Source organism: Perognathus longimembris, chromosome 27, assembly GCF_023159225.1.
Source record: "Perognathus longimembris pacificus isolate PPM17 chromosome 27, ASM2315922v1, whole genome shotgun sequence".
Classification (NCBI taxonomy): domain Eukaryota; kingdom Metazoa; phylum Chordata; class Mammalia; order Rodentia; family Heteromyidae; genus Perognathus; species Perognathus longimembris.
In genome coordinates this window covers 4,570,467-4,590,602 of record NC_063187.1, presented here as the reverse complement: position 1 = coordinate 4,590,602, position 20,136 = coordinate 4,570,467, and the positions used below count along the sequence as shown (strand labels likewise).

At 58.9% G+C, this 20,136-nt stretch overlaps 1 protein-coding gene across 1 annotated transcript in view; it reads right to left on the bottom strand.

Annotated features, from left to right (window-relative positions):
* Nucleotides 1-313: 313 nt before the first annotated feature.
* The window catches only part of Grin2b (glutamate ionotropic receptor NMDA type subunit 2B), a 26,545-nt gene continuing 6,722 nt past the window's right edge, over nucleotides 314-20,136 (bottom strand). Inside the window, exons 3-13 of the mRNA XM_048335050.1 lie at nucleotides 18,070-18,243; nucleotides 15,430-15,632; nucleotides 14,891-15,062; nucleotides 14,215-14,368; nucleotides 11,828-11,953; nucleotides 10,299-10,528; nucleotides 6,441-6,601; nucleotides 5,334-5,521; nucleotides 3,492-3,730; nucleotides 1,295-2,233; nucleotides 314-1,249 (exon numbers count right to left, since the gene is read on the bottom strand). Coding sequence (XP_048191007.1) covers nucleotides 314-1,249; nucleotides 1,295-2,233; nucleotides 3,492-3,730; nucleotides 5,334-5,521; nucleotides 6,441-6,601; nucleotides 10,299-10,528; nucleotides 11,828-11,953; nucleotides 14,215-14,368; nucleotides 14,891-15,062; nucleotides 15,430-15,632; nucleotides 18,070-18,243 — 3,522 coding nt within the window. The remainder of the gene's footprint in view (nucleotides 1,250-1,294; nucleotides 2,234-3,491; nucleotides 3,731-5,333; nucleotides 5,522-6,440; nucleotides 6,602-10,298; nucleotides 10,529-11,827; nucleotides 11,954-14,214; nucleotides 14,369-14,890; nucleotides 15,063-15,429; nucleotides 15,633-18,069; nucleotides 18,244-20,136) is intronic.

The following is a 20,136-nucleotide window of genomic DNA, read 5'->3' as shown; positions in this document are numbered from 1 at the left end:
TCCATCCTCTCCTGGGAACGGGTGGAGGAGGGAGGGACGGAGGGAGGGAGGGAGGGAGGGAGGGAGGGAGGGAGGGGGGGGGGGGAGAGATGGCACTGTCACCAGGGCTGCCTTCCGCCGGTACCCCCAACTCCGCGCGCAGGCCAGCCACGCACCCACGAGGGGAACGAAAAGACCGAGAGACAGGAGCTGACGGGCGGCGAGCTCGCTCCGGACGCCCCCCACCCCACCCCGGTCCTCCACATGCGCCCCCGTCCCGGACGCCCTCCCCTCCCCCTCCCCCCCCCCCCGACGGGCCCCTCCCGTCCCTCACTCACACATCAGACTCAATGCTAGACAGTTTTTCGTACACATGGCCGTTGCTGGAGCCATTGAAAGCCCTGGGGTTTTTGTTTTTAGGCACGCAGGGGTTGGACTGGTTTCCTATACAGAGATCCTTCTGGAAGTGGCCGGGCGCCGCCCCGTGCAGGGCCGACACCGCGGGCTTGTTGGCCACCAGGCCGCGGAAGTCCGGTCTGGCTTTGGCCGCCGCCGCCGCCGCCGCCCCGGCCACCGTGGGCTGTCGGAAGAAGTGGGATTTGCTGCCGTGAAGCAGGCACTGGTCGTCTCCGAACGTGGGGATGAAAGGGTTCTGGGTGACCCGATCGGGGTACAGGGACTTGCTGAGCATGTAGCCGCCGCCGCCGCCGGGGTTGTTGTGGTGGTGGTGGCCGGCGGTGGGCACTGAGGACTTGCTGTTGGCAAAGCTCCCCTCGCCGGCCGCCATGTCGAACATGTGGGCGTAGGGGCTGCCGTCCAGGAAGCGGCTCTTGTCCTTGAGGCTCACGCTGCGGGGGGCCAGGGCGGCCTCCTCCTTCTGCAGGTCCACGAAGGTGTCGTACGAGTGCTGGCGCCGCAGCCGGTTGCGGCTCTTCTTCTGGGCCTTGGAGTTGGTGGGGCTCTGGGGGTACTTGGTGGACGACGGGGCGGCCCCGGGGGGGAGGGCCACGGGCCCGGAGGGCGGCTCCAGGTCCTGCAGGGAGTTGTCCTCGCTGATGTCGTACAGGTTGCCGGCCTTCTTGCACGCCTCGCAGCGGATGCACGCCTGCCGCCCCGAGTTCTGGCCCGGCACCGCCGCCGCCGTGTAGTTGTGCAGCTTCGACGGGCAGCTGCGGCAGAAGTTACCCGCCGCCCGATCGTCCCAGTCCACGGCGCCCAGGCTCTTCTCCCAGGGCGCCGGCACGCCACCCACCACGCCGCCGCCGCCGAGCTTGTCCCCACCGCCGCCGCCACCGCCCCCCGACGGGTGTTTGACGTGAGGCCTGTTGGCGCACGCCGGGCCCCCGGCGCTCACCGAGTCTCGCTTGAAGCCGTCGCTGCCCCGCTCCTTGTAGATGTCCGTGAGGTCCACGTGCTCCCAGTGCGGCGAGTTCTCCTTGGGCCGGAACTGGTCCAGGTAGAAGTCGCGCAGGCCCTCCTTGTCCCTGAAGTAGCGCTTGTGGTCGGGGGAGCGGGCCGGCCGTCGGCGGTAGGCCAGCTCGATCTCGTCGAACTCCCGCCGGGACTTGGCGGACGCCGGGCGTTTCTTCAGGCTGTCCTTGTACTGCTGCTTCCTCCGCTTGGCCGCGTTGCCCTCGATGTTGCCGTAGGTGACGGTGTGGGTGGAGATGTCGGAGGCGTCGGAGCGGATCAGGTCGTCGTGGCCGTAGCGGTCGCTCTTGAAGGAGAACTTGCCGTACAGGTCGCCCAGTTGTCCGTGCTTGGCGGGCGGCGGGCCGAGATCCAGAGGCTTCTTGCCCAGGGGCCGGGGCTGGGTGGTGAAGGGGGGGTTGTCGCAATCGTAGAGGCCGTCGATGGAGCTGGTGCTGCCGATGCTGTGCGGGCGGTGGTGGTGGTGGTGGTAGTGGTCCTGGTACACGTTGCTCTCCTTGAGCTGCAGGTTCCCGAAGGTCCGCTCCACCTCGCTGATGTAGTCGCTGAACAGGTTCTCCTCGCACGGCGGGTTGTACGACTTGCAGTCCGAGTGCGTGAAGCTGCGCCGGTGCTCCGAGATGTCGTACACCGACGACTCGCGGCGGATGAAGTCGAGCGCGCTCTGCGGGGAGCCGTTCACCCCCGACAGGTTCGCCATGTTCTTGGCCGTGCGTAGCAGCCGCAGGATGTTCGAGTGCGTGTTGTTCATCGTGGCCGTCGGGGAGTTCATCACCGACTGGCGCTCTTCGATCGCCACCCCGTGGATGCAGCTGTAGATGCCCTGGTTTGGGGGGGAAGGGGGGGGGACACATCCGAGGAGATGGGTTAGGTTCTAGAAGGTTCTGGAGACTGCGAACCACCCTCTCCCACCGTGAAGTGCCGGGCTGAGAAAGCACAGAGCATTTGTACATGTGTTTTTGCTTGGTGTGTGTGTGTGTGTGTGTGTGTGCACACGTGTGTGTGAAGGCCCTGGGGCTTGAACTCTGGCCTGGACGCTGTCCCTGAGCTTTGCTGCTCTACTGGCGTTCTACCATGTGAGCCACAGCTCCACTTCTGGCTTTTTGCTGACTTCGAACCATGATCTTCACCCACTCAGCCTCCTGAGTAGCTGGATGACAGGCGTGAGCCGCCAGCACCGGGCTTTGAGAATTATCCTTATTGGGGGACCTGTGACGTGGCCCTCTTGGGCCTCAAACTCATGACCCACCCGCCCCTGTCTCGGAGGAGGGGGGTAGGGGCAGGGAAGCGCTGAGCTCAGCTGCCAGGGCTTCCTGGGTGTTGAGGATGGCACTTCCTGTGCACTGGCCTTCCTCGGCCTTCTTCACTACGTCCGGGAGGAAACGCGAGGTCTTCTCCTTCTACACACTCAACGCCCCTGCGTGTCTTTGCCGGTCCTGTTTCCACTCTCCTCCCGATTGGGTTCTGCTCTCGCCCGCTCCGTCTGGGGCCTCAAGAAGGGACACACAGCAGAACCCCGAGGCCCGGGGGTGGGGGGGGCACGATACACCCCGGTTCCCTCCTCTACACGGCCTCAGCCCACGGGGAAACCACGACAGGCCAAGGGCCACACGGATGAACTCATCCAAGGGGGAAGCCGTTTTCTCGCCTGATTGTATTGAGGTTGGGCCCCAGCCGGCCTAGAACTCATGATTCTGTCCCCCCCGGTCCCCCCGAGAGCTGGCATTGGCAGACCTGCGCCAGCATATGCCTGTCTGTCAGACTTCTTCTTGATTTCCTCCCTAGACTCCATGCCTGGTTAGAACACCGGAAGGGCGAACGCACCGGCTGGAGGCGTTAGAACAGGAGAGCCCCGCGCGTCCCACCGTTTCAATGGAAGCTCGGCTCCTCCGAAGGATTAAACGATTAATGCGGCTTCTACGCAAATCCACCAGCGGTGATGAAAACCCAGTGTGCCAGTCTCCGCACAGAGTGGGGCTCATCTCCCTCTTTCTCCGACACATCCTAGGACCCACCCACCCGCGAGCCCCCGGGAACCACATCGCCCACGCGCCCGGGGCAGAAGCACAAAAGCAACTCACTCTGCTGATGGAGAAGACCATGCCGGGCTTGCCGGAGCAGACGCCCATGAAACAGTGCCGGAACTGCCAGTAGAAGAGGTGCTCGCAGATGAAGGTGATGAGACTGAGGGCCATGGCCGCCCCCAGCATGTAGAAGACGCCCGCCATGTTGTCGATGTCTAGCTGGCTGCTCATGACCTCGTTCTTCTCGTTGTGACAAATGCCGGTGAGCCACAGGGCCTCCAGCTCCTCCATCTCCCCTGGGGACGGGGCGGGGGAGAAAGACAGCGAAAGGGATGGCGGGAGAGGGGTAGAGAAAAAGGGGGTGGGGGAGAGGAACATGGAGGAAGAGAGAGAGAGAGAAACATGAGAAAAAGCCAAGGAGACACAAAGGAAGGAAACGAGCAAACAGCCATCGCAATACCGCCGTTCTATGAATGAACGAGGCGTCCTAGGATTTGGACGCTGGGCCTGGGTGCTGTCCCTCCAGGCTGCCACTCAACCACTGGAGCCATAGCGCCATTTCCAACCTTCTCTGAGCAGTTTCGTAGAGATAAATGTCTTGTGGGCTTTCCTGCCCGGGCTGGCTTCGAACTGCCATCCTGAGATCTCAGCCTCCCGAGTCACTGGGAGGATGGCTTGGCTGAATCAGTTGTTTGTTTTTTTTTTTAAATTAATACCATGGTGTATGAATCCATCCACGTGTCCAGTCAACACCCAATGGAAATATATGAGGATGCCGAGAAATGAGGGATGCCCGCCTCGCGCCTGGATCCAGCCCGAACAGCTGCGCAAACGATCAGCATGGCCGAGCTCTCCGCCATGCTGGTGACAGAGATCTGGCCAGCGGTGGCCATGCTGTGGCCGGGTGGTCGGCCAGTGGCCACAGAGGCTTGGCGAAGGGCCCGATTTCAATTTTGATCGCAGTGAAGGTGGCGGGAAGAGGACGATCCAGGGGGGCGGAGGCTCATTTAGGGGGAAGAAGGACGGAGAAGAGTTCCGGCGGAGTAGCAGTCCGCAGAGGAGGGCGGATGGAAACCACCAGGCGGGAGCATCCCGAGGACCTAGTAGGAGGTCCTAAGCACGCGGTGCTTCCTCTGACGGTGGGGAACTCAGAAACCTGCTCTTACCTGGTGCGACACAGATTAGGCGAGGGAAGGACAGACGGAGAGGCAGAGGGACAGAGTCCCTAGGTGGCAGGAGGAAGCTTGGATTAAGAGCAAGCCCACCCAAGCCGGACCTCCAGTGCGGCTGCTCTCCGTTAGCTTTGTCTCGCCGGTGACCGCTGTAGAAACCACGGGAGCTCAATCAATCCAGCCACTTGTTTTATTTAATTCCTGCCTTTGATCAAACAGCGTGCCTCTTACGTTCTTTCTCTTCCAAACCCGGGCAACGGCCCACTTCACCTGGAATCCGGTCTTGTGCTCCAGAACTCTTCCTGGGGACGTGATTTAGAGCCTCGTTTGATTTAGAACGCCACTTGGCAGAGCTCTGCGGAGTCATGGGGACTGGCAGCCCCCCGGGGGTGGGGTGGGGGGGAAAGAAAGGGGATTCGCGTCCTGGAATGACGGAGGGAGCCATGGCGTTGGATGTCAGCACGAAGGGAAACGCAGAAGACCAGAGCACAAGGAACCAGGAGGGACTGTTTCCCAGCGCATCACATACGCCATTCCACCTTGGGCTGCGGTAGTCACCCGGCTAGGGCCATCGAATCTCGCCGCCACCCCCCATTCCCCTCCCCCGCCCCCCCTCTCCCCGGCTCTGGTCGGCTACCGAGCGATGTATTATTCTCATTAATTTATTCTGGGACGCACAGATTGGAGACACGGAGAGCGGCGGCCGCCGCCGCTTTCTTGGACTCACCGTCGCCGAAGAGCTGCAGGATGGCGAGGTCGATCTGGCGTTTCCAGCCCGAGTCCTTCTGGATGGCGATGCCGTAACCCGTGGAGGCGAAGACCTTGCCGCTGCCGATGGTCACCAGCTTGCAGCCCTCGTCCCGGCCCGCCATGTAGTTGAGCACCGCCGCGTCGTAGATGAACGCGTCCAGCTTCCTGCGCAAAGGGAGGAGGCGTTCAAAGAGTTTAAACAAAAACAGGGGATCGATAAAAGTAAGAACGGAGATAATGAAAAGTAAGCTCCACAATCACGCACCGCACAGGTGAGATTTACAGAACTGTTTTCTTTTCTGGGCATGCGCCACCCCCTCACCCCCCCACCCCCCCTCCCCCCGTGGCTCACGCCTGTCATCCCAGCTACTCAGGAGGCTGAGATCTGAGGGTCACAGTTCAAAGCCAGCCTGGATAGGAAAGTCTGTGAGACTCTGATCTCCATGAAGAACCACAAAAAGCCAGGAGTGGGGCTGTGGCTCAAGCGGTAGAGCATTGGCCTGGAACACACCAAAGCTCAGAGACAGGTGCTGAGTTCAAGCCCTGGGACTGGAAATAAAGAAAACCCCAACCGTCCTAACTTCCTGAGACAGCCCGAAAGCAGGTACCCCCGTAGCCTGGCCCCCAATTCCAAGGTTATGGGTTACAGATGAGCCTTACCTTCCTGGTTTAATTAATGTGTGTGTGTGTGTGTGTGTATGTTGTGTGTGTGTGTTGTGTGCCACTCCTGGGGCGTGAATTCTAGGCCCTGGGCCTAGCTCAAGGCCAGTGGCTCTACGGTGTGAGCCACGGCTCCACTTCTGGCTTGTCTCAGTGCTGCATTGGAAATAAGAGTCTTAGGGACTAGCTAGGATAGACAGACATGAGCCACCGGTGCCTGGCTCCGTCCTACTTACAGAGAAAAAGACCCGTATTTCATTTGTTTCACCACTGAACGAACGCCAACGGAAAATAGACAGAAAGAAGCCATCGCATAGGAAAATCTCTGAGCACCGGGCCACACGACCCCCGGGGCCTGTTTCCCTGGGACGATGACCACGAGCGTGGGTGCGCGCCCGATGGCCGCAGACGGAGCCGCTCTTACCCCGTCTTGAGGGACAGCAGCGCGTCGTCCACGCCCCTCTGGTTGAACTTGCCCATGTAGGCGTGCATCTCCGCGTAGTTATTGCGGATGTTCCGCTCCGTGCTGCCGTTGGGGACCGTCCCGAAGCGGAAAGGCGGCGAGAAGTCGTTCGGTCTCTGGAACTGGAGGGAGAGAGAGAGAGAGAGAGGGAGAGAGAGAAGGAGAGGAGAGACGCGTTAAGTTGGTATCCACATTCGTTTCTGATGGAATGAAAAGCCATTCGCCGCATTAAACCCAGCTCAGATTCACCCAGGGGCTCTCCGGAAGCCGGCTCGACGTCGATTGGATGCTCAGTGCTAGACGTTTCTATCTGTCTGGCATTGGGCCTCGGGTGATAACCTCCGGGTGCTCACGATGGACCACGTTCTTTCTGGAAACTGCTCTGCATCCCGGCGTCTTGGCCCCCAGGGCCTGAGCAGAGCCCTGTGATCTCACCCAGGACTCGAACTCCAGTCTCTGAGGCTTTCGCTACACTGCCCGAGCCACGCCTCCCACTCTCTGTAGCCAGCAAGTCATATTTTTTTTTGTTGCTCCTCAACGTAGAAGTTTGCTTATCTGTATCTCCAAAACCTCACACAGCCCATCTCCCGACACAAACCCACCGACCGGTCGGTCTCGCCGAGGTAATTCGCGTCCTTCGTTTTAAAAAAGCTAAAGCGAAGCCATTTGTTCCCTCGGGGGAACTTTCCGTGGATTCTCCCTTCGATCACGTGTATCCCAGAGCGACCAGACAGCGGCTCTTACTGTGGTTCCCCCCCGCCCCCGGCCACAATCCACGCTGCCCACCCAGTCCCTCCGGCCAGGCCGCCGGCTCGACGGGCAGCGCTGACCTCCGAGGCTTGAGGTTGAATCAGACAGAGCTGAACAAAGAGCGCACACCCCGGGTGCCATTTTCCCCACGCCGCGATTCCAAGGGTGTCGTTAGGGTGGTAACAGGCGTGCGAGGTGCCTGCTGTTGCACTTGCTCCATACACGTCTGTCCTCGTATCACTGTCCAATCCATGTCCGTAATCTCGTGTGTGTGTGTGTGTGTGTGTGTGTGTGTGTGTGTGTACACAGGAATTGGGGCTTGAACTCAGGGCCCTGTGTACTTTCTTGGCTCCCCCCCGCCCCACCAAACTCAAGATGAATATTCTACACCACTTGAGCCACAGCCCCACTTGCAGATTTTAGGTGGTTCATCGGAGATGAGAGTCTCACGGGCTTTCCTGTCCCGGCTGGCTTTGAACCGCGATCCTCGCCTCTCAGCCTCCTGAGTAGTTGGGATGGCCGGTGGTAGATGGTAGATGGGTGGCCGGTGTTTGGTGTTCATTCACGTCGACATTCTTTATCTGTCACTACACATTGGGCTTTTCCTTCAATAATGACAACGAGCCCGGGAAATGGCACCAGGAAGACCTCTGGCTGCATCCTGACCCGGAAAGGGTGCTTTAAAGGTCTTTAAAGTACTGTAGCTCTCCACACTGGACTGTCGTGTTGCACAATCTAACCCGGTAACTTGGGGGGCGGGGGAGACTCTGAGCCTTTGCGGGGGGGGGGGGGTCTGTCCTGGTTTTAGAAGCCATTCTTTCCTTCCAGGAAGATGGGGGTTTTGACCATGTCGTCATCAGTGCCACGGTAACCTCATTGCTGAGTTAAGAGCAGAGGCCCCGCGTGGGGCCGCGTGAAATGCGTATCACGCGAGGGACGTGCGTGCGTCACGATCCCCAACACCGCGACTTCCCGCCTGGAAAAGGCTCTTCTTCCGCCTGTTGGCCATTGAGAACTTCTGTTTCTTTTTGAAGGGTTCTTCCGTATCTCAGAGGGCCGAAGGACTCCAGCGCTGAACGGGTCACACAGGGCCGGTAAGACTTTGATCTGACAGACGAGGAAACCGGAGCTCGGAGCGGGAGCGGGGTGCAGGATGTCATCCACACCCCAACCTTCTGGGGGGTGGAGGGCCCGGGGGTTCCTGGCCCTTATCACTACTTATTCTTCCCCATTCCCAGATGTCGGCCAGCTTCAAGGCAAGAGAAATAAAGGCACTGGATCAGCAAAGACAGGCATCAGGGTGTGGGTGCAAACACCCCAGATAGTTCCAGGAAGCGATCCTCCTGACCAAAAGCCGGCGTGCCCTGGTAGGCGCCCCTTTGGATGGGTGGAGTCCCCGCTTTGCTAGGACAATGGCGACCAAGGCTCTCAACGCCAAAGGCTCTCCGAAGCCTCAACGGGCGCCGTAATCACGTCCAATTCAGCCCCGGAATAAATGACCGTACTTGAATCCATTTTCTTATTTTTCTGAAAGAAAAATTTGGCAATCGCGCAAGTTACGTGAAAGGCTTTTTGATTAGCCAGATGGGATCTCAAAGGCCAGCGTGGCCATTTGCTGGCGCGCCTGTCTGCCTTCTACGCCGGCCCAGGAAACTTCTAGCTGCTGACGCAGGAAGATCGCAAGACGCTACAGAGGACCCTGGAGGCCAAGACTGCTTTGAAAAATGGCGGGGGGGGGGGGGCGGGGGGAACAACAAAAACACCACAGGAGGAACTTCCGCCGAGAGACACCCAGAAGCCTCTGCACGCTAGCCGCGTCTCACGTGTGGACAGGAATCGGCTTGAAGTAGACCACGGACCCAGTGTCACACAGCTCCTAATAGCTTGTGTAAAAATCGCTGTATAAAATGACACAACTTCTGTTGGATGACACCTGTCATCCCAGCTTCTCAGGAGGCTGACATCTGAGGATCGCGGTTCAAAGCCAGCCCAGGCAGGGAAGTCCGTGAGAGTCTCATCTCCAGTGAACCAGCAAAAAAGCCGGAAGTGGAGCTGTGGCTCAAGTGGTAGAGCGCCCGCCTTGAGCAAAAGAAGCTCGGGGACCAGCGCCCAGGCCCCCGAGTTCAAGCCGCAGGAGCAACGCACACCTCTTGGCTTATCGGAGAAACGACAGCAGGGAGAGGGAGGGGTGTTGGAGAAATCGGCGTCTGTGCTGGAGGTGTAGACGCGGAAATGGGGGGGACGGTAGCTGCAGGCCAGCCCGGGAAGAAAGGGCAGAGACGCCAGCCGCGTGTTTTCCAAAGCTCCCCGTCTAATGGCCGCCTAACGTCTCTCGCTGCTCAGCCCACGACACTCACCCCTTGGCGTGTGGACACAGACGCCGGGTCGCTTGCGACCTGCACACGCTCTCTTCTTGGATGGGCGGTGCTGTTCTCCATGCCCTACCATCTCATCTCCAAGGGTCGGCGGGGGGCGGGGGGAGTCCTTTTCTGTGTTTTGGAGTAAAACTAACCGGAGGTGGTTTTCGTTTTGTTTGTGCTGGTCCTGGGACTCGAACTCAGGTCCTGGCTGCTGTCCCTGAGCCATTCGTTGTGCTCACGGCTGACGCTCTACCACTTGAGCCCCCAGCTCAATGTCTAGCTTTTTCTGGTGGTTTCATTGGAGATCAGAGTCTCACGGACTTTCCTGCCTGGGCTGGCTTTGAACCCAGATCCCTCAGGTCTCAGCCCCATGAGTAGCTGGGATGACAGACGTGAACCACCAGCCCCTGACTATTCTTTGTAAAGGACAGGCACAGTGGGAAGTCTGTTGTGAGTGCACGTCTCCTAAACGGTGCTGGCTGTGAGCTCGTCCTGATGCCACGGGGCTGACCACGGGGCCGCCACAGGCCCACACGAGTGGATTTCTGCACCCATGTCCAGGCTGGGGGAAAACGCATGAGGAGGCCGTAGGTTCTCGGCACTCCGAGAGTTAACAGGCAGGGGAGAGCTTTCGAGTGTGGCTGGAGGCAGGGAAGGGGGAGGGGAGGACAGGGGGAGGGTGGGAGGGGGCGGGGATGCAGTCTCTTACCTTCTTGTCGCTCAGCCCGGACACCTGGTCCACGTACTCCTCCTGGATCATGAAGGCAGCCAGGTTGGCAGTGTAGCTGGCCAGGAAGATGACGGCGAAGAAGGCCCAGACGGACACCATGATCTTGGAGGTGGTCCCCTTGGGGTTCTGCACCGGCACGGAGTTGTTAAACACCAGGCCCCACAGAAGCCAGATGGCCTTGCCAATGGTGAAGGACGGGCCGCCCGGCTCTGGTGTGCCACACAACAAGACCAGGACAGAACGTTAGACCCCTGTCACCGGCTCTCGGGTGGCCCACACCAACACACGGTGGGGGGGGGGGCAGGGGGGAGGGGGGACAGGCCTGGAGCCAGAGCCCTGCCACAGAGCCCCCCCCCCCATGGACGGCCAGAGAGCACCCTGGCCTCCCCACGGACCACCACGCACGCCTGAGCTACAGGTGTGGCGGTGAAACACATGGTTCGTGAACCAACGTGTTGGAGAGAGAGCGTGTCAAAGGCCTGGCCACCTCCGTGCAGAATTCCTTCATGAGGAGAGGTGCCCTTGGGGGGGGGTCACGTGAATTCGTGGGAGCCCCCTGCTTTGAGCTCGGTGAATCTGGAATTATTATTGTTTTTTTACCTGGTGGAAGCCTGGGCTGCGAGGGCTAACCCTTCCCCCAACACACGAACCCAAGAACAAGGTGGGTCTACCCTCGGAGGCCCGTGGGTGCGGACGGGTTTGGGAATCTGGTAGAGGATTATATTTCTTTTTTGGTCAGTTGTGGGTCTTGAACTCAGGGCCTGGGCGCTGTCCCTGAGCCTCTTTGTGCTCAAGGCCTGGTGCTCTACCACTTGAGCCACAGCTCTTCTTCCAGTTTCCTGGTGGTTCATTGGGGATAAGAGTCTCATGGCCTTTCCTGCCCGGGCTGGCTTTGAACTGCGATCCTCAGCTCTCAGTCTCCCCGAGTAGCCGGGATGACAGGCGTGAGCCACCTGTGCCCGGCATTCCTGAGGGTTTTAATGACGTTTTAGAGGTGTTGTTTCCCAGACAGGCCCACCTCCCCCTCAAACTGCCTGGGCAATTTTTCGCATCTCTTGCCTAGCAGTTCTGGAACTCGGACCCCTCCGACAGCAGCTGGGATGGAGAATTCTCCTCCCTGTCTGAGTTATTTCCATTTATTATGATTCACACGTCTCTCCCATAGCTGGGCGGGCCAGGCCCATCTCGTTCTTCAGTCATTTTCTCTTTGGCCCTTTGGGGACTCAGTCAATCACAGCCACTAGCTGTGGGGGGGGGGGGAAACCCGTGTTTCCTTATTCTTAGTACGTGTGTACACCCCGCCTTGTGAGTGGCCTCTTCCAATGTAGAGCCATCAGCGATCAAAACAGCGTCCAGGGACGCTGTATGTATGTGTATGTGTGTATGTGTGTGTGTGTGTGTGTGTGCGCGCGTGCGCACGTAGGTGACAGATACATCAGGGGTGCAGGAGAAATGGGGACTGGCGACCCCCCCCGCCCCCCCCCCCGCCCAGGTCCAGCCAGCTTTACCTCTGCCGTCGGCTAGGCACCGGTTGTAACCCACGGGGCTGAAGTACTCGAACACAAACACGGCCACGGCAGAGACAATCAGCAGCATGACGAACATCATCACCCACACGTCTGCGCTGAACGGCTCTGCGAGGAGAAGAAAACGGCGGGTGGGCGGGGTCAGGGCGGCGGGCAGAGCCGAGTCTCCCCAAACAGCCACCCCGATATCCGCATCTCCCAGCCCGAGATGCAACGAGAAGACACCAGCGACGATGTAAGGTTCCGTGGCCCACACATATCCCCAGCAGTCCACGTCACGAAGCAGAGCCCCCCCCACCCCCCGCCCGCCCCTGGCACCCCCCCAGTACGCTTGAGCCCTATGGCCACGTGAACTCCCAACAGACCGAGCGCAACCCTTCGCTTCTCACAGAGATTCCGACCGCCAGTCTGCTCCGCTGTGGTGTATTTCGTTGGACACCACAAGGATACAAGGAAATAAGTCCATGTTTAAAACAACAACAACAACAAAGCAGCAACAACAAAACCCTCCCACGGGCTACTGGTGGCTTGCACCTGTGATCCTAAATCCCAGACACTCAGGAGGCTGAGCGCTGAGGACCACGGTTCAAAGACAGCCTGGGCAGGAGAGAGTGAGACTTTTATCTCCAATGAACCGCTTGAAAGCCGGAAATGGCGCCGTGGCTCAAGTGGTAGAGCACCAGCCTTGAGGGAAACAGCTCAGGGACGGCGCCCAGGCCGTGAGTTCAAGGCCCAGGACTGGCCAAAACAAAACACAACCCCCCCACCCCCAACTACATTGAAGAACAGCGTGTGTAGAGATCGCAGGCCAGCGGCCGGAGCCCCGTTTAAGTTGTGACTCACAAAGCCCTGGTCAGTTTCCTATTTTGGGGACAGGGTAGAAAGCAAGAATGTTCCACGTTTGCCTCCCTGGAACACCGGTCATCCTTGTTGCTGATTTCATTTCCAGGGGGTCTTCCCCCCCCCCATCTGTCTGGCTTTGGGGTGTCTGCGAACTGAACACCCCTTTCCCACACTCCATTCCAGAAGCTTCCTCTCCAAGGACTGCCGCACGGAAGGGACAATCACAATAGTTACTCTGTCCTGTGATGCACTGTGTCCCCCCCCCCAAAATAATTCTGGCCTCTTCTCTCCCTGCCTCGCTGCCACGGTGAACTCCCAACCCCGAGAACGGACAAGGCTGCTTCCTCCATGATGAACAAAGATGAAGTTGAGAAGAGGTGGGGGGGGGGGGGGAGGAAATGGGCCTAGAACTAGAGAACGTCATTCTTCCTCCATCACCGCTGAACTTGCAGAGAGACGATGAAAGCCCAGCTGCTTCGTCAGTTTAAAAGAAAGCCAGTGTCATTCTCCACGACATGGAACATTCCGGGGCTCATGGGTGGGGGGGTGGGTTCTTCTAGGTTAAGGTCAAGGTTCTTCAGGATCTACGATTTCAGACAGGGTTTCGTACGTTCTGAGTCAGAAAATGTGTCAGTCATCTTTAGAAGGAGGACACGCAACTAAACCGCAAAGACATCCGTCGGCTAGGAGGATTATGGGGTTCAAGGACCGTCCGAGACCGTCTCCCCTGAAATCACCACGGCCACAAATCCGTTTCACTGTGACAAAGAAAGACTGGCGAATCCAACGGCGTGAATTTATAGGAGGGGAACAAAAAAATATATATTCCACTCAGTGGTGCGTGAACTGAATTAATTCCTCTGAGGACAGGACGTAAAGAGGTGTTGGCGGCTGTCGGTCCTGATAGTCACGTTCAAAGATAAAATCGCCGAGGTCCAGGCAGAGGGGTCTGTGTGCGAGCAGCCAGCCCCAAGCTCGGCTCTCAGGGTGACGCCCCCCCCATCCCCACCTTGGTGCCATAGCCCCTACCAGGGGGCAAACGATGGGGCTCTGCGCTCACCACCATCTCATGTAACCAAAGTCTCGGCCTGGCCTCAGTCCGTCTGCCATCATCTCTAAGGGGTTGACGGTGAAGCCGGCGAGGGGAGGGGGAGGAAGAGGATGGGGCGGGCAGGAGGGGTGGGCAGAGGGAGGAGAAGGCGCCAGAACTCCTCAGCCTCCCAAGATCCATTGCGGCAAGTCAATGACGATGATACTTCTCGAAGAAGATGATGATGATACTAATAGTGATAATAATAATAATAATAATAACAACCCAAAGAGCTTCCTCTCACTCCTGACACCAAGGATGGGAGGTTCTGACGGCAGGACGCGTTCCCGGCCGCCCGGTGGAGATGTCTTCTCCCGGGATGGGGAAACTGAGTCCCAGGATGGACCGTTGGGCAATGATATAGGGACTGGAGCCCCCCTCCCCCCCGTCCACCTGTCCCTCACTGCCCCCCTGCCCCGCCACGCAGTCCCCTCACCTAGGAAGGCGGAAGGCGAGACGGTGCCGTTGCTGCGGGACACCATGACGCTGATGCCGGTCTCGATGAAGGGCACGGAGAAGTCCACCACCTCCGAGCGCTCCTCGTTGATGGTGAGGGAGCCCACCGCCATGTAGGCCCTCTTCATTACCACCTGGGGCGGGGTGGGGAGGGGAGAGCGGCACTGCCGTTAGAATGTTCTGGAAGCCCAGGGCCACCACCACAGGGAAGCTAGAACGTTCTGGAAGGCTAGGCCACCACAGAGAAGATAGAACACCTGGCAAAGCAAGGACACCCCAGGGAACATAGGACGTTCTGGAAGGCTAGACCACCACCGGGAATACAGAACATTCTGGAAGGTAAGGTCACTACAGGAAACATAGGACATTCTGGAAGGCTAGACCACCACCGGGAATATAGAACATTCTGGAAGGTAAGGCCACCACAGGGAAGCTAGACCATCCTGGAAGGCTAGATCACCACAGGGAACACAGAGCATTCTGGAAGGCAAGACCACCACTAGGAAAAAGGCAAGGGCTACCACCAGACAAATAGAAACTTCTGGAAGGCCAGGGCCACACAGTGTTTACTGTTTGGTGTGTGCGGGATGCCACCTTCGGGCATGGCCAGGTGCGGGGTGCAGGGACCCCCCCCCCGCCGCCCCCCACCGGCTCACCTCCCCGATCATGCCGTTCCAGGTGCCGTTGATCTTCTTGCCGTGCTTGCCATTGGTGACCAGGTAGAGGTCGTAGGTGAACTTGACGGACTTGGAGATCTTCTTGAGGATGTCGATGCAGAAGCCCTTGCAGCACTTCTTGATGTAGCCCGGCTCCTCGTCCGTCTTATTCCTGCCCGCCAGTGGAAGGAGAAGAGAGAGACAAGGCAGAAGGGAAGAGAGACACGAGAGACGCCATCTTACGCCAGGCCCGAGGGTCAGCCGTCCCCCGAGATCTGCCCGACCCCCCACGGTCACCCCATCGCTCCGGCTCCCGCTTCCGCACGCCGCGGGGGTGTGTGCGTGTGTGGAAGTCGGGTCGTGGGGCTTGAACCCGGGGCCTGGGCGCCGTCCCCGAGCTCTTCTGCTCCAGGCCGGCGCTCTAACCCCTGCGAGCCACGGCCCCGCTTCCGGTTTTCTGGTGGTTCCCCCCCCCCGCCCCCTCCCCTGCACCCCTCCCCCCTCCCCCCTCCCCCAGGAGCCTGCAGACCACGACGTACTCGGAGATGATGCGTTTCTGGCAGGGGACAGTGTTGCGCATGCACGTGCCGCTCAGGGGGTCCACGCTCTCCACGATGACGAAGGGCGCCTCCTCCAGGGTCACGATGCTCAGGTGGTCGTCCTCCTGCTCCTCCGTCTCCGGGCACATGCGCGGCCACACGTAGTACTTCATCTGCAGGGACTTATCTTTCCACTTGCCCACCTGCGTGGGGGGGGGAGACAGACACACCTGAGGCACGGCCGGGAGAAGCCAGGCTCGGGGAGGCGGGGGGGGGTCCCCCCACTCCGGTCCAGCCAGAGCCCTTGTGTGGCTCATAGATGCTGGTAAAAAGAAAAATTATTTATTATTATTATTATTATTAATGATGGGGAGCCAAGTGCTGGTGGCGGCTCACGCCTGTCATCCTAGCGACTCGGGAGGCTGAGATCTGAGGATCACGGTTCGAAGCCAGCCTGGGCAGGAAAGTCCGTGAGGCTCTGATCTCCCACAAACCACCGAAAAGCCAAGGCAATGATGGGGCTGTGGTTCAAGTGGCGGAGCGCTACGGCGGCCCGAGTTCAAGCCCCAGGACCGGCACCACCAAAACAGAAACGAAAGGAAATACACAAAGGTAAGGTGCGGGGTCAAAACCCAATGTGGTGGGCTGGGGATATGGCCTAGTGGCAAGAGTGCTTGGCTCATGTACATGAAGCCCTGGGTTCGATTCCCCAGCACCACATATACAGAAAACGGCCAGAAGTGGCGCTGTGGCTCAAGTGGCAGAGTGCTAGCCTTGAGCGGGAAGAAGCCAGGGACAGTGCTCAGGCCCTGAGTCCAAGGCCCAGGACTGGCAAGAAAAAAAAAAAAAGAAAGAAAAGAAAACCCGATGTGGGTTGATCTGGAACACGACCGAATGCCCCGAGGGGCTCTTTTCTTCCTAACCAACTCCCAGTGCGTTCGAGGAGAGAGGCTGCCGACGCCGACGTTTGCCCAAATGTCTCCTGACACGTGCGAGCAAGATAAACGACCACACAGCCCTCAGCGCACATTGATAGATCGGACAAGGGTTGAAAATCCATATCTAACGAAAGGAACTAAAGGGAAGGAAAGATGATTTAACGCATCAATGCCGACGCTAAAAGGCCCTCTTTGTGACACGGCAGTGTGGGCTCCGGTTCTCAGGAGTGACTGTCAAGAACGCTCTAGAAGACAAAACAGGAGTCTAGCTGGCAGAGCGCGATCAGCGCAGGGCTGAAGGGGGTTTTCTTGTGCCCGTCCTGGGCCTTGAACTCGGAGACGCTGTCCCTGGGCCTCCAGCTCCCTTCCAGCGTTTGCTGAGTCGTTTATCGGAGGTGAGGGTCTCATGGACGTTCCTGCCCGGGCTGGCTTTGAACCATGCACTCCTTTCCAGGGTGTCTGGGGTCCCTTGGGTTCCGGCTTGGGCTCTGGCGTGGAGGCTGATGTAACGGGCATGGGAAGGCTTTGGTCAGGCCTGTCCGCACCCCGGGACCCGGCTACACCCTGCCCAGATAAGCAAGGGACATCAGAGTCCCCAGAGAGCAGCTAGCTAGCTGCCTCTCATGCACACACAAGAGCTTAGCACAAAGGCACCCATGTCGGACTCTTTAGGTGTCAAAGGTTATTTTGCAAAGAAGTAATTCAAAGCGGGGTTTCTTCCTTGCGGGGCGCTGACCCACGGGGGAGGGGAGACGCCGGCCGCGGAGGGGTCAGCCGTCCTCTGACTTTGAAAATGCGGAAGGCGAGTCTTGGGTGATTTCCCGTGGCTGCGGGCTCTCCTCTGCGGGCATCCGAAGTCTGTGGTACCCTTCATCCCGGAGCCCGGCGAATCCAGCCACGTTTCCCCGTGGGTCTGTGAGGATCAGAGGGTACCCCGTTTCTCCAACCCCCCCCCCAACACCTAGGATGTTTTTTACACACACACACACACACACACACACACACACACACACACGTCAGCATGGCAGGAATATGAGGACAAGGCCAAGTTCCATCTCTGACTAGCCCAGGGAGCTGGCCCCTTGTCTTTTCACAGACGCATCATGCACCAGGAATGGGGCGCGGGGCAGGGGAGATGGGGGGGGGGAGGGCGGGGATGAGCCTTCGGCCGGGCCAGCCCATCAATAAATGGTGCAGATGGGCTCCAATCTTCCTCCACCTAGGGGCAGATTCCAGAAGAATCCGTCCGTAGAAGCACAGAGCCGCCGGCTAGGTGGCATGCCGGGAGAAGGGGTCACCAGTTCGTGGGTAAAGAAACAGATGATCAGAAGAGTGCCGGAGGGGGGGGGGGGCTAAGGGTAGGGGGGGGACGCCTGTTTACAAACACAGCTTAATTAATTAGCCAGCACAGAGGAGGCGGCGTCCAGATGTCCGGCGTGGAGAATTAATTAACACGCCGACGCCGGCCCCCGGGGCCGCAGCTTCTGTCCAGACCCACGTGGTGGAATCCAGTGACTAAATCCACACCATCAGCCACGGTAGCTCCGAGGGTAGCTCCCGGAGTGAGAAGCTTCTGGAAGTAAGGATGGACAGCCAGCCAGCGCATCACGACCGTGTAAACGCCAACACCTCCATCCATCTCCTTTCTTCCTTTTTTTTTTGGGGGGGGGTGGGTGTGTGGGGCTGAGGGGGGGGGACAGACCTCCCTCCTCCCTGCGTAGCCGCCGTAGCCCTGCTGATTTATCTGCCGACACGGACGACCCCGGTCCCCGTAGATCTCCGCCTTCCAGGCAGTGGTTGGGATTACAGGCAGCTTCAGTCTAGGGGTGTTGGGGGGCTGGGGCAAGGGGTTCTCGCTCTCCCGGCCCTCGTGGGCCTCGGTGAGTGAGAAGTGACTTTCAGGCTGTTAACCGCTCCCGTGGGTCCTGAGAACGCTCTTCATTTGTCGCGCCTGCTTTTCCTGAGTGAATTCCGGCATGCGGCGGCGTCTGGGGCTGTCCTCAGCGACACTTCCCCCAGGAGGGGGGGTTAATGGAGGGGGAAGTGCCTGTGGGTCATGCTATAAATAGCATACGGCATGTGTGGGGCGGCGGGGGTCAGGGCAAAGGGTCGGGGGAGGCCGGGAGCCAGGCGGAAGGACACGCAGACATGAGGACGCTCATGGGGAGGAGAACCAAAGAGTGTATCGCCGCTGGAGCAGCCGGCTCGAACCAGAATCACGAGTAAGAGAGGAGACTGCTGACCTCCAGCCCTGAGCCTGAACACCTGCAACTCAACACCTGAGTCAGAACACCTGTGCCTGAACACCTGCTCCAGAACACCTGCTCCAGAGCACCTGTGCCTGAACACCTGCTCCAGAACACCTGTGCCTGAACACCTGCTCCTGAATACCTGCTCCAGAACACCTGCTCCAGAACACCTGCTCCAGAACACCTGTGCCTGAACACCTACTCCACAACACCTGCTCCTGAACACCTGCTCCAGAACACCTGCTCCTGAACACCTGTGCCTGAACACCTGCTCCAGAACACCTGCTCCAGAACACCTGTGCCTGAACACCTGGTCCTGAACACCTGCTCCAGAGAACCTGTGCCTGAACATCTGTGCCTGAACACCTGCTCCAGAGCACCTGCTCCAGAACACCTGGGCCAGAGTCTTTACACAGGCTCTATCCAGGATAGTTCCTAGATCTCCATATGGAACGCTCATTGATAGAAAGGTTTTCCTTTTCCCTCTCACTCTCCTTTCTCTTCCTTCGTCGCTGGCAGTACTGTGGGTCAGAACTCAGGTTCCAATGCTTGCGCCCCGTGGGCCAGGCAGCAGAGCCTCAGACAGAGGCTTTTTTCCGACAGTGACTTTGGGTTTGGGCCTGAGCCAGGCTGGACCTCGCGCCTCCCGTGTTCGCTTCCTGACAGGAGGCCACCAACAGGCCCAGGTTTTTCTGTAATTCGTCGAGATTTCTTGATCATGTTCTGACCAGGCTGGAATCCTCCTCCTCTTGATCTCCCCCTCCCCCGTTCCCTCCCCCCCGCCCCCGCCCTCTACCACAAGTAGCTGGGACAGCAGGCAAGAGCCATTGTGAACCTCTGCAGGGGCTGAGGAAATACAGCTGGAACATCTGTACTCTGAAATGTTAAAATCTGAAATGCCCCCAAACTCTTGAAAGCTTTTTCTTTTTTAGTATGAGCATGGATTTCAGGCCCTGAGTTTGAGCCTCATGACTTGACAAAAACAAATAAATGAAACTTGAGCAGCCTACTCAGACAGATTTTAATATCCTTCCCTTCCTCTCTCCGGACGCCCCTAGCACGAAGGCTCCGCTCCTCTGGGACGGGTCTCAGGTAGGAGGCTAGGCCCGGAGGACGCCACCGAGAGGAGGCTGCGCTTGTTTGAGCGGCAGAAGGGATGGGAAGGAAGGAAGGGAGGGCGGGAGGGAGGAAGGAAGGAAGGAAGGAAGGAAGGAAGGAAGGAAGGAAGGAAGGAAGGAAGGAGGCCGGATTCCTCCCTGAAGGGGAAACAGAAGTTTCCACTCTCCAAAAAGGACCGGCTGCCATCTCTGCGACAACCCAGATGGCAGAGGCCATGCGTTCCACGACCCAAGCCCAGGAGGGCACACCGCCCAGCCCCAGAAGAACAGATAGAAGCGTCTAGGCCGGGCCAGAAGGCACGCAGCGCCACAGGGAGCCAGAAAAGTCTTGTGAGACACCTCGGGGCCCCAACGTGGGAATGACACTCGCCTCTCTGAAGCCCCCTAAGGTCAGGACTTTTT